The 13,350-nt window shown below is 41.9% G+C and overlaps 2 protein-coding genes across 2 annotated transcripts in view; both read left to right on the plus strand.

Annotated features, from left to right (window-relative positions):
- Positions 1-13,350, plus strand: part of LOC309565853 (uncharacterized protein) — a 227,274-nt gene that overhangs the window by 66,670 nt on the left and 147,254 nt on the right. The window lies entirely within an intron of this gene.
- LOC309565499 (uncharacterized protein) overlaps positions 7,292-13,350 on the plus strand; it is a gene marked incomplete at its 5' end in the record, with an annotated part of 60,426 nt that continues 54,367 nt past the window's right edge. Inside the window, 2 exons of the mRNA XM_082270469.1 lie at positions 7,292-7,627; positions 10,485-10,572. Coding sequence (XP_082126595.1) covers positions 7,292-7,627; positions 10,485-10,572 — 424 coding nt within the window. The remainder of the gene's footprint in view (positions 7,628-10,484; positions 10,573-13,350) is intronic.

Genomic DNA, 13,350 nt, shown 5'->3' on the forward strand with positions numbered 1-13,350 from the left:
TCTGGGTGACACAAGGTGCAACACACAGACTTTTGCTTAACCAAAGTAGCTTTACTGAGAGTTAAAGTACAAGTTGACTCCAAAAGACATCACAAGAGTCAACTAAGAAAGATAAAGTTATTGACACAATAATAAACAATATGATTAAGATAGCTATTTTTGTATACTTATGCAACTAAAAGATAACTCATAGGCTTTCTTTTACCCAATTCAGGCTATACTTTACACACGTCTAGTCTCTTGTATCAGGTAGGCAGAACCTATTTGAATCCCATACACAGTTCCTTCCTTTTGGTTTGGAATCTTCGCTAGCAATCGTTGGTGCACAAGCTATTTGTAATCCAAAAGTAAGGATATATAGTCAAAAGGGGTGAGGAAAAAAAAAGGTTACAATCACCCGCAATGTTACTGCGTAATTGGGCGTATTAATCTTCTTAGTGGTGCATATATAGGCCCCTGACACCTTATGTACTTGTGTTTAAATGCTTAGTCTCCTGGAAGGTGCACTAGGCCGCTGAGTGTACTGCGTACTATCTGAAGTGTAGTTAGCACCGGCTAAAGTTACTTTCTTCCAAGCGAGAAACAGATTTGGGCATGTGCCCTGCTCACCAAACGGCCTCTTTCTTCCCGAGCTCTCCACCTCCGATTTCTGTCACCAGCCGCGCTTGTGGTTAGATGTGGGCAACACCAGTCTCTGCAGAGCATCAATGGGTTCTCTGGGAAGGCTCCTTTACTGCAGATGAAATGCTTCCACTCCGTCACTTCAGGCTCAGGCTTCAGGCCTAGTCCGCAGCATCAGCCCACAGCACTTGCTTCCTTCTAGCTGTTGTGTCAGGAGACAAGAGAGAGAGCCTGGCTCCTCCCTTCCTTTATAAAGCTTCCCCCAAAAGGCTGTGCGGTGAAGCAATGCACCCTGGTGTTCCCACTGAATTGTGGGTATCGTAGTATCTGATGAACATCACCAAGCTGCAGTGTGGCAGTTTGGCCACTAGAAACTTCTGATGAAAACCACCAAGCTGCAGTGTGGCAGTTTGGCCACTAGATGGAGCCGAGTTCCTTCAAAATGTTATACAGTCTACTAATGAACAATTGTAAATGGGAGGATGCCCGCTACAGAAGTGCAGTCGCTGTAGATCTGAGGGGTTACATGGAAGGGAAATAAAAAAAAACAAAAAAAAAAACGCATTTTTGCTTGCACATGATTGGATGATAGAAATCAGCAGAGTTTCCCCTCATTTCAGATCTACAGCGAATGCACTTCCAAGTGCACTTGCAGTGTACTTGTAATGCACAGTGGATTTGCCTTTAGTAAATCAACCCCTATGTCACAACACTCTTTGCTCCTATCAGCATGCTCCTTAACCTCCCTGGCGGTATGATTATGTCAGGAATTCTGTACCAAAAGCGGTACAATTCTTTTCATGGAAATTTGGCGTTATGTATTATAGGCCTACAATTCTTAGTAATTACTGACTTAACCACTTAAGCCCCGGAAGATTTTACCCCCTTCCTGACCAGGGGGTATTTTGCGATTCGGCATTGCGTGACTTTAACGGGCAATTGCGCGGTCGTGCTACGCTGTATCTAAACGAATTTGGCGTCCTTTTTTTCCCACAAACAGAGCTTTCTTTTGGTGGTATTTGATCACCTGTGCGATTTTTTGATCATGCGCTATAAACAAAAAAAGAGCGTCAATTTTGCAAAAATAGCAATATTTTTCACATTTTTTTATATGAAATTCCCCCCCAAAAAAATGTAAAAATCAAAATTTTTTTAAATTTTCGGCCAATTTGTTTTATGCTACCTATGTTTGGTAAAAAAAATCGCAAAAAGCGTATTTTGATTGGTTTGCACAAAAGTTATCGCGTTTACTAACAAAGGGAAAGATTTTTGTCATTTTTGTTGTTTTTTTTTTTAACGCGTAATGGCGGCGATCTGCGATTTTTTTGCGGTACTGCGACATTGCAGCGGACAGATCGGACCCTTGACTGACATTTTTGACACTTTTGGGGTTACCAGTGACATTTCTACAGCAATCAGTGCTATACATAGCTGGGGGATGCGTGACCGCGCGGGAGCGGGAGCTCCCTACACCCCCACAAGCTAGCGACGTAGACCTACGTCGCTTTGCCTGTGAGGGGCTGACTGCCGACGTAGATCGGTGTTAGGCAGTTGGCAAGTGGTTAAACCTGACCAAAACATGACTCTAGTAGACATCCCAGATGTGATAAATTTGAAACACAAACGCATGAATTATAATCTAATCAATAATATAATTTTATTATATAATATATATATATATATATTATATAATAAAATTATATTATTGATTAGATTATAATTCATGCGTTATATATATTTTATATATATATATATATATATATATGTGTGTGTGTGTATATATATATATATATATATGTGTGTGTGTGTATATACATATATATATATGTGTGTGTGTATATATATATATATATATATATATATATATATATATGTGTGTGTATATATATATATATATATATATATACAGTGGGTACGGAAAGTATTCAGACCCCCTTAAATTTTTCACTCTTTGTTATATTGCAGCCATTTGCTAAAATCATTTAAGTTCATTCTTCTTCCTCATGAATGTACACATAGCACCCCATACTGACAGAAAAACACAGAATTGTTGACATTGTTGCAGATTTATTAAAAAAGAAAAACTGAAATATCACATGGTCCTAAGTATTCAGACCCTTTGCTCAGTATTTAGTAGAAACCCTTCTTTTGATCTAATACAGCCAGGAGTCTTTTTGGAAAAGATGCAACAAGTCTTTCACACCTGGATTTGGGGATCCTCTGCCATTCCTCCTTGCAGATCCTCTCCAGTTCTGTCAGGTTGGATGGTAAACGTTGGTGGACAGCCATTTTTAGGTCTCTCCAGAGATGCTCAATTGGGTTTAAGTCAGGGCTCTGGCTGGGCCATTCAAGAACAGTCACGGAGTTGTTGTGAAGCCACTCCTTCGTTATTTTAGCTGTGTGCTTAGGGTCATTGTCTTGTTGGAAGGTAAACATTCGGCCCAGTCTGAGGTCCAGAGCACTCTGGAGAAGGTTTTTGTCCAGGATATCCCTGTACTTGGCCGCATTCATCTTTCCCTCGATTGCAACCAGTCGTCCTGTCCCTGCAGCTGAAAAACACCCCCACAGCATGATGCTGCCACCACCATGCTTCACTGTTGGGACTGTATTGGACAGGCGATGAGCAGTGCCTGTTTTTCTCCACACATACCGCTTAGAATTAAGGCCAAAAAGTTCTATTTTGGTCTCATCAGACCAGAGAATCTTATTTCTCACCATCTTGGAGTCCTTCAGGTGTTTTTTTTTAGCAAACTCCATGCGGGCTTTCATGTGTCTTACACTGAGGAGAGGCTTCCGTCGGGCCACTCTGCCATAAAGCCCCGACTGGTGGAGGGCTGCAGTGATGGTTGACTTTCTACAACTTTCTCCCATCTCCTGACTGCATCTCTGGAGCTCAGCCACAGTGATCTTTGGGTTCTTCTTTACCTCTCTCACCAAGGCTCTTCTCCCCCGATAGCTCAGTTTGGCCGGACGGACAGCTCTAGGAAGGGTTCTGGTCGTCCCAAACGTCTTCCATTTGAGGATTATGGAGGCCACTGTGCTCTTAGGAACCTTAAGTGCAGCAGAAATCTTTTTATAACTTTGGCCAGATCTGTGCCTTGCCACAATTCTGTCTCGGAGCTCTTCAGGCAGTTCCTTTGACCTCATGATTCTCATTTGCTCTGACATGCATTGTGATCTGGAAGGTCTTATATAGACAGGTGTGTGGCTTTCGTAATCAAGTCCAATCAGTATAATCAAACATCAAATGAAGGTGTAGAACCATCTCAAGGATGATCAGAAGAAATGGAAAGCACCTGAGTTAAATATATGAGTGTCACAGCAAAGGGTCTGAATACTTAGGACCATGTGATATTTCAGTTTTTCTTTTTTAATAAATCTGCAACAATGTCAACAATTCTGTGTTTTTCTGTCAGTATGGGGTGCTATGTGTACATTCATGAGGAAGAAGAATGAACTTAAATGATTTTAGCAAATGGCTGCAATATAACAAAGAGTGAAAAATTTAAGGGGGTCTGAATACTTTCCGTACCCACTGTATATATATACATATACACACACACACATATATATATATATATATATATATATATATATATATAATATGAATGTTATGTGTTTGTGTTTTGTGGAACTTTTGAATTTCCCTCCCAGTTCCGCTCCCATGCAGCATTGCTGCTGCAGGGAACAGAACCAGGAAGTCATCAGACCGACAGACGAGCGGCGGGACTCTCGGCTGGCGATCACAGCAATGAGAGATCATCGCTGGATCGCCAGGAGAAGGTAAGAGACCGCTGCTCGCTCTTTACATGACTCGGGGATACCGATAACAGCAGGAAAATTCTACCCTGAGTCACGCTCGGGGTTACCGCTAGGCAGGTTAATAGCGCATGAGTAATACAGCACAACTAATTGGCTCCCACTGCTGCTTCTCCTTCTCCCAGTCTGGGCTCTATTTTAAGATTCTGATTCTAGGTCAAATTTGGGGACAGTACAGATGTATGCATTTAATGGTGTATTACCCTGCATTCATTTGTGTCTTTTATAGCTGACAAAATACACTCACCGGCCACTTTATTAGGTACACCTTGCTTGTACTGGGTTGGACCCCCTTTTGACTTCATTCTTCGTGGAATATAGATACAACAAGGTGTTGGAAACGTTCCTCAGAGATTTTCCTCCATAGTGACATGATAACATCACACAGTTGCTGCAGATTTGTCAGCTGCACATCCATGATGCCAATCTCCCGTTCCACCACATCCCAAATGTGCTCTATTGGATGAGATCTGGTGAGTGTGGAGGCCATTGGAGGACAGTGACCTCGTTGTCATGTTGAAGAAACCAGTGGTGAGATGATTGGAGCTTTGTGACATGGTGCATTATCCTGCTGGAAGGAGCCATCAGAAGATGGGGACACTGTAGTCATAAAGGGATGGACATGGTCAGCAACAATACTCAGGTAGGCCGTGGGATTTAAACAATGCTCAATTAGTACTAATGGGCCCAAAGTATGCCAAGAAAATATCCCCCACACCATTACACCACCAGCCTGAACCATTGATACAAGGCAGGATGGATCCATGCTTTCATGTTGTTTACACCAAATTCTGACCCCACCATCTGAATGTTGCGGCTTAAATGGAAATTCATCAGACCAGGCAACATTTTTCTGTTGTCCAATAAATTTTGGTGATCCTGTGCGAATTTTAGCCTCAGTTTCCTGTTCTTAGCTGACAGGAGTGGCACCCGGTGTGGTCTTCTGCTGCTGTAGCCCATCTGCTTCAAGGTTCGATGTGTTGTTCATTCAGAGATGGTATTCTGCATACCTTGTGTAGCACCCTTCTAGGTAGGTGCTAGAGAGAGAGTATCGTTTTTGGGTCTTTTTGCTTACCAGAGAGATTGCCAGGTACATTTTATGCTGCTCTCTGCCTACCAGGTGAGGTCTGCTCATGGTGCTCGGGTGCAGCTCAGCTTGTCTGAAGTGCTTCACGCTGGTCCAATAGGGAGACATATTGGACAGTGGGAGGAAACCTAACATGTGAGTGCACAGGCATTTGTTACAGTCCTGGTGATTGGCAGAGGAAAGTCCCTCAGTGCATGCTGGGATACTTTATAAATGCCAAGGGCACATGTGCTCGGGGTCTGTCAGCTGGAGAGTGGTGTCCCAAAGGGAGAGGGCGGCTGCCCCTCCTCTGTAGAAGCTGCCATGTGGCCTCAGGTGGTCCATCTGAGGGCCTGAGAATCAGAGAGGAGGCAGAGGTCCTGCAGAGCTGACTGGAAGGGAGACACTGGAAAGGATATAAATCTGCCTACAGTGAGTACAGAACTGTGTCCTGGAGCCTGTTTTGAGAGGGCCACCCCTTCTGCCAGAAGAGTCAGTAGATGGGTGTCAGTGAAGGGGATGCTAGAGAGTGTCCTGAAGAGAAAGTAGTTGCAACAAGTCTGCTGTTATAGAGAGCAAGAGGACCTTAATTCTTCCATACAAGTGGCAGTATGGGTAAAGCAGCGTGTCTGCTGCCACAAGTAACCTGATGAGGCCAAGTGAGAGTTGTTCTTATCTATCGTGATTAGTTTAGTTGGAGTATCCCACTATTCCCCTCTCCAATCCAAGTTCCACAATAAATATAAAACCAAACCCCCGGTGTCATTCCGAGATCATGCTCTAAGGGGGCGTGCCCGGAAGTGAGGATGTGAGTGTGGGCTGTGTATCTCCTCGCTGAACACCTCTCCCGCCGGAGCTGACAGAGACGCCGCGAGGACGCCCTAAAACAGTGGAGCTAGAGAGCCGGAACTTGGCTGTGATCCAACCTCCGACATCCGAGCAGCTCGTGCCTCGGGAGGGGAGAGAGGAGCAGCTGTCCCGTGCGTGGAAAGAGAGGCGGAGCCCGGCTAGATCCCGCCGCTCGGAGCGTGGGCGGCTCGACCGGGTAGGAGACCGTGTCCCGGACCTCCCGCTGGGTGTTTCCGCCGCCAAGCTCCTTGCTGCTGGAGCGCGCCGGGGTAACGGTGTGGAGAAGACAAGGAGAGTAGAAGGAGGAAATAGGACATCAGTCTCTTGAGCTCCCGCACTGCAGAGAAAAGGAGGTGGGATACCCGGATGGTGATCTTCATGGTTTGATGCCAGAATGGCTAAAAATTCAAAGGTGAGGAGATAAGCACTGAAACCAGGAAGGACGGAAACTTTGAACAGCCGGCCCGAACAAGCACAAGATACCTATTGCAGGTCATTATATTTTTTTAAGCTCCTTAATGTGAAGGGTTTCCCCCAGAGAAAAAGGACTGTATACCTACCGAAAGAGGACAGCTTTGAACGTGGGTGAGATAATACCTTTTTTTTTTTTTTTTTTTCTACCTATATCTACCTATTTCCATTACTTGTGGGATGGCCATAGACTGTGATATCCATAGCGGGTAAAGAGGAAGAAAAAGGGACTACATCCCCTCTGTGCCGGATATCTGTTTGCCTCTTGGTGTTATTGAAATAAAGCCTCCTAGAGGAATTATTGGAAACTGGGAGAGAACTGGTTATTGAACTAAAAAGGAAAGCATGACATTAACTAAAAAAAGGAAAGGAAAGAAAAACACGATAAAAGTCAAGATAAATAAACCAGAAGGAGAAATAGATAAATATTTTGCTAATAATCATAAAACGCCAAGGGAAGTAAAAATGGCAAGATGTGGAAACAGTGTCCTAACAAGTCCAGAGTCAGGGGATGTGCCGAGCTCTATGACTACCTCTCCTACCTCGGAGAATTATCTGGAAAGTCCGGAGACGAGACAAAGGGAGAATGAAATATCTTGTAATTATGCACAGAGCTTGGAGTGCAGCGCTGAGTTAAAAGCTATACTACAAGCTCTACCAACTAAAATAGACATAGAACAGATGGTGCATAAAATAGAGGAAGCACATCAGAGAGAAATGCAGGAAATTAAGAAAGATATACAAAATATTTCACAAGCTTTAGTGGAGGAATCAAAGGCCAGAAAAGATATTGAAGAGAGAGTAACATCATTGGAATTAACAAGAGACATACAAAGGGAGATAGATGAGAAGATACAATTACAGTTGGAGGAGATAGAAAACAGAAATAGACGTAATAACCTACGCATAAGAGGCATACCTGAAACGGTGGGAAAAGAGAGATTATTAGAAGTAGCGGAAGATATTTTTAAACGGATCATGAAGGACAAATATCCGGAACAACTAGAGATAGAAAGAATACATAGAACCACTGGCCCCAGAAATAAGGATGAGAGAAGCCCAAGGGATGTGATCTGCAGACTATTTCACTACGTACATAAAGAAGGGATTTTAAGACTGGCATGGGAATCCCAGGATATAAAAGTGGAAGGAGAGTTAGTTAGGATATATGCAGACATCGCCAGAGGTACATTGAGAAGAAGAACTCTTTTGAAACCGCTATTAGACCTGGCAAGAAAAGCAGGATGTACATACAGGTGGGGGTTCCCATTCTCTGTAACATTCCGTAGGAACGGACAGTATTTTAACCTTAGGACATATCAGGACAAGACGGCATTTTTCCGGTTTATTGAAACAGATCCTATTCAAATAGTGAATTGGCTGAACCGATTGCCTAGCGAAAAACCGTCAACATACCTTCAACAAAGGGAGAAAAGATCAGAGATACTATCAAGAGAAGAAAGAAGATAAAGAGACTTAACTATTAAGAGATTGTAGTGAGGTCCCCTTATGGGAATTAAGGGTTAATAATCTCCCCCCCTTTTTTTTTTTTTTACACAATTTTTTTACACAATTTTTTAAATTTTTGATGAAAGTTGTTCCTCTAATCACTAATTTTACGGGGGATTTTGGGAGGGGGATTTTGGGAGGGGGGGTTATCTCTTTTAAACCCCCCCCCCTTTTTTTTTTTTTTTTTTCTTCTCACATAATTTTGAAATTATGATGGAAGTTATTCCTCTAATCACTAATTTTTGGGGGATTTTGGGGAGGGGTTCCCCCCTCCTTTTTTTTTTTTTTTTTTTTACACAATTTTGAAACTATGATGGAAGTTATTCCTCTAATCACTAATTTTTGGGGGATTTTGGGGAGGGGTTCCCCCCCTCTTTTTTTTTTTTTTTTTTTCTCTTTCACACAATTTTGAAACTATGATGGAAATTATTCCTCTAATCACTAAATTTATGGGGGATTGATAGATTAACAATTGGGGGGAGGAAAGAAGGAGGGGATTGAATTAGTGAATTTGAAAATGTTGTGATGTTTATTATGTGATAAATGACGCTCAGGGGATCGGGGGGAGGGATGGTTGAGGAAGGGAGAGAAGGGAAGAGGGAGGTTATTCTCAAACCTGCTACCTCCCCACCTATCCCCAGGGTCATAATTTAGACATTTTAATGTCCTTTGGTAATTTAATGAGAAGGGAAGGCCTCTATTTATTGGGGGAAACTGAAGAATATGAAGGGAAAAGGAAACTCCGGTAAATCTTAGAATAAAATAAGGATAGAATGAGCACATAAAAAACGGCAGGAGGAGGTGGAGGAGAGTCCACAGAGAATCACTTCAGGGCACGACCCTATTTATAGAGTCACACAAGTGGCACGAAAGTGACCGTGTGAAATAAGGATAAGTTTTGTTATTATCCGAAACTACGGGGGAGAGGGTCGCTCTCTTGTGGAGATCGTCCCCCTCGAACCCGTAGGAAGGGGGGTAAAGGGGGGGTGGGGGATTAGGGAAAGCGGAGGGTTTTTTTTTTTTTTTCTCTTCTCTCTCTGTCTCTCTCTCTCTCTCTTCCTTCTTTTGCTCGTTTTTGCGTCACGAGCTAAGGATGGAAAATATAAAGGTGGTATCATATAATGTCAAGGGACTCAATGTACCAGAAAAAAGACACATGCTATTATCTGACCTAAAGCAGTTACATACTAGTATAGCGCTGATTCAAGAAACGCATTTCAGGACGGATAAATTACCCTTTCTTAAAAACAGAAATTTCCCTTATGTATATCATTCCACTTATACACAATCTAAAGCAAGAGGAGTCTCCATACTTATTGCAAACTCTGTCCCTTGGACTTTCCAAGATAAAATGCAAGACCCGGAAGGAAGATTTCTGTTTGTTAAGGGGAAAATAGGAGAAATACAAATAACAATAGCAACAATTTATGCGCCCAATAACAGACAGGAAAGATTCATAGCTAAAGTAATAGAGAAATCTATGAGGTTCTCAGAGGGACAGTTAATTATGGGAGGAGATTTTAATTGCCCATTAACACCAGCATTGGATATATCTACAGGGACATCGACTTTTTCAGCAGGAAGGAATAAAAAAATTTTAAAGACACTATATAAAGCTCAACTTATAGATGCATGGCGGTTACAACATCCCTCTGAAAAAGAGTACACTTTTTTTTTTACGCCGCATAAGACTTATTCTAGAATTGATTTTTTTCTTATACCACATGCACAATTACAATCAGTTCAAAAAACAAGTATAGGTAGTATCACATGGTCAGACCACGCACCTATATCCTTGCTGTATAATTTGGTGGTGAACTCTGCACAGGGGAGGAGCTTCTGGAGGCTAAACGAAAGTCTGCTACAAAAGGAAGAGATATTAAGGGAAGTTGAGAAAGAAATGAAAAGCTTTTTTGAAATAAATGAACAACCAGACTGTAAGATGGGAATACTCTGGGAGGCACATAAGGTAGTTGTGAGAGGACTCCTTATAAAACATGGAGCACGTATTAAAAAAGAAAGGAATGAGCAATTGTCACAGCTATTGGGAAAACTTAGAGAACTAGAGATAGAACATAAACAAAGACCAATAGATGTAACCTTGGTTGAGTTAAAATTAGTCAGGAAACAGATAACAGACCTGTTACAGTATAAAGCAAAAGCTGCCTTACAAAGATGCCGCAAGTTAAATTATGAGGCGGGAGATAAATGCGGGAAAGTACTGGCTAGAACTGTGCGTGAGCAGAGGACAAGAGCTTATATACCATTTATCACATCAAGAGAGGGAATTAAAAAGACTTTGCCAAAACAAATATTGAAAGAATTTGAGATATATTATACTTCTCTATATAATCTACAGGAGGCACCCCCTCAACAGCAAGATATGGATCAGTATCTGGTACAGTCACAGATGCCTAGACTCTCGGAGGAGGACCGGGAAAGTCTGGAAGCCGAGATTACACTAGAGGAAATAAAACAGGCAATTAGAGCCATGAATCCCGGGAAGGCGCCTGGCCCAGATGGCCTAACGGTACAATATTACCGGGTACTGTTCCATATCTTGGGACCGTATATGGCAAAGCTGTATAATGCATCAGGTCCGGAAGGGAAACTAGCGAGAGATACACTTAAAGCTCATATCTCGTTAATATTAAAAGAGGGTAAAGACCCAGCGGCATGTGGCAGCTATAGGCCAATATCCCTATTAAATGTGGATTTAAAAGTACTGACTAAAATCTTGGCAAGTAGATTGGCAGAATTCCTTCCAAAATTAGTACACCTAGATCAGGTAGGCTTTATGCCATCTAGAGAGGCAAAAGACAATACAACAAGAATCCTCAATTTGATGCAAGTAGCAAAAGAAAAAAAGATCCCTTATGTTGTGCTGAGTACGGATGCAGAGAAGGCATTTGATAGAGTGGGATGGCCGTTTCTGTTTTCCGTACTCAGACACATCGGATTAGGAAAAAATATGCTAGAGAAGATTACTAGGGTATACACGGAACCGATAGCTAGAGTAAAGGCCAATGGGTTATTATCAGAAGCTTTCCCAATAAGGAATGGTACTAGACAGGGATGTCCCCTGTCACCCCTCCTGTTTGCCCTAACGGTGGAACCTTTTCTGTGCAGAGTCAGACTGAATCAGGATATTGAAGGGATAGAGGTAAAAGAAGTGCAATATAAAGTGGCTGCTTACGCAGATGATTTATTATTTTCCTTGACTAAACCGGGTATCTCACTGCCAAATCTCCTACAGGAATTTAAAAAATTTAACAACTTGTCCTATTTAAAGATTAACTATGGAAAATCAGAAGCAATGGGCGTAGGATTATCTATAGCTCAAATTAACCTATTAAGAGACAGTTTTGGTTTTAAATGGAAGGAGGACGCAGTGAGATACCTGGGGACTTATATACCAGCAAGGTTAATACAGGTGTTTGACCTTAATTTTTTACCACTTTTGGAAACGACTAGGAAACTACTTAAACAGTGGAATGGCGGGCTACATTCTTGGTTCGGTAAATGCAACTTATTAAAAATGATAGTATTACCTAAATTTTTATATCTATTACGTGCCTTGCCAGTTAAGATACCAAGCGCGTTTTTCAAGACAATACACTCTCTTTTTGTAAAGTATATATGGGCCCATAAAAGACCCCGCATAGCACGTAGAACTTTAACCCTACCGAAAAAGAATGGGGGCCTGGCTGTACCAGATGTCCGAGTCTATTATCTTGCAGCACATATAAGCAGGATATTGGATTGGTGGCATCATTCAGAAAATAAACTTTGGGTACAAATTGAACAGACTCAAACAGAAATAGACTTAAAGAGGGCGATATGGGTCTACCAGTGGTTACCTAAGGAATTGAAAAATCACCCAATAATAGGAAATACACTGCGGATATGCTCGCATCCGAGCATATATAGTAAACTAACGAAGAAGGAATCACCTTTATTTCCAATATTAGGGAATCCGCAGTTTACCCCGGGCTTAGACTCCAGAAGCTTTATACAGCTGAGAGAAAAGAAACAGGAACAGGCTTCATCATTTCTTATACAAAATAACTGGGTTTCGATCAGTGAATTGCTGGAGAGAGATGGTACATATAGCTTGTCTTTCTGGCAAGCAGCGCAACTACATCATTTCCTGGAATCCATACAGGGCTCAGAGAAGTATGGTAGAGCATTAACAAAATTTGAAAAGCTATGTGTAGAACCAGGGAAACTACTACGTACACTGTCAATCTCCTACGATTTACTGATGGAACCAGAAGAGCAAGTTAAACCTCAGTGGGTGGGAAAGTGGGAGAAAGATTTAGGGTTTGAGTTAACAGAAGGGCAGGTACAGAGAATAGTGAGACTAACTTTTAAACCAGCTAGATGTACCAAGACTCAAGAGATGAACTATAAGTTCATGATGAGATGGTATATTACTCCTGAGAAATTGCATAATTGGTATCCAAGAGAAACCAGTGAATGCTGGAGATGTAAAAAAGAAATAGGCACGCTAGTCCATATTCTCTGGACATGCACAGAAGTTAAACCCTTTTGGGGAAGAGTAAAGGAGGTAATCCAGAAATTTACTGAAAATAGAATAGAGGAAAAACCAGCCCTTTTTCTGCTGCACTTGTCGGATATACCGACAAAGAGATATGAAAACTCGATCGTCCCATTTTTGATAAATGCAGCAAAGGCATGTATACCGAGTAATTGGAAAAAAGCACACCCCCCCTCGATAGGAGAATGGGTAAATAGAGTAGAGGAAATAAGGAGAATGGAGGAAATGATTGCATCCTCTCAGAATAGGCAGGGAAGATATAAGAAAATATGGGAGGAGTGGAGTCAATTCATAATCTCGAAAGAAGGGAAACAACTTACAATAGGATAAAGTAATCTGGAAAAACTTATTGATTGCTTTGATCACTTGAACATTGGCTGTGGATGGAGGGGTGAGGGGGGGAGAGAGAGGAGGAGAGAAAATTTATGGGGGTTTTCCTTTTTTCCTTTTTTTT

The sequence above is a fragment of the Pelophylax lessonae genome (assembly GCF_965119305.1).
Source record: "Pelophylax lessonae genome assembly, chromosome: 10".
Lineage (NCBI taxonomy): Eukaryota > Metazoa > Chordata > Amphibia > Anura > Ranidae > Pelophylax > Pelophylax lessonae.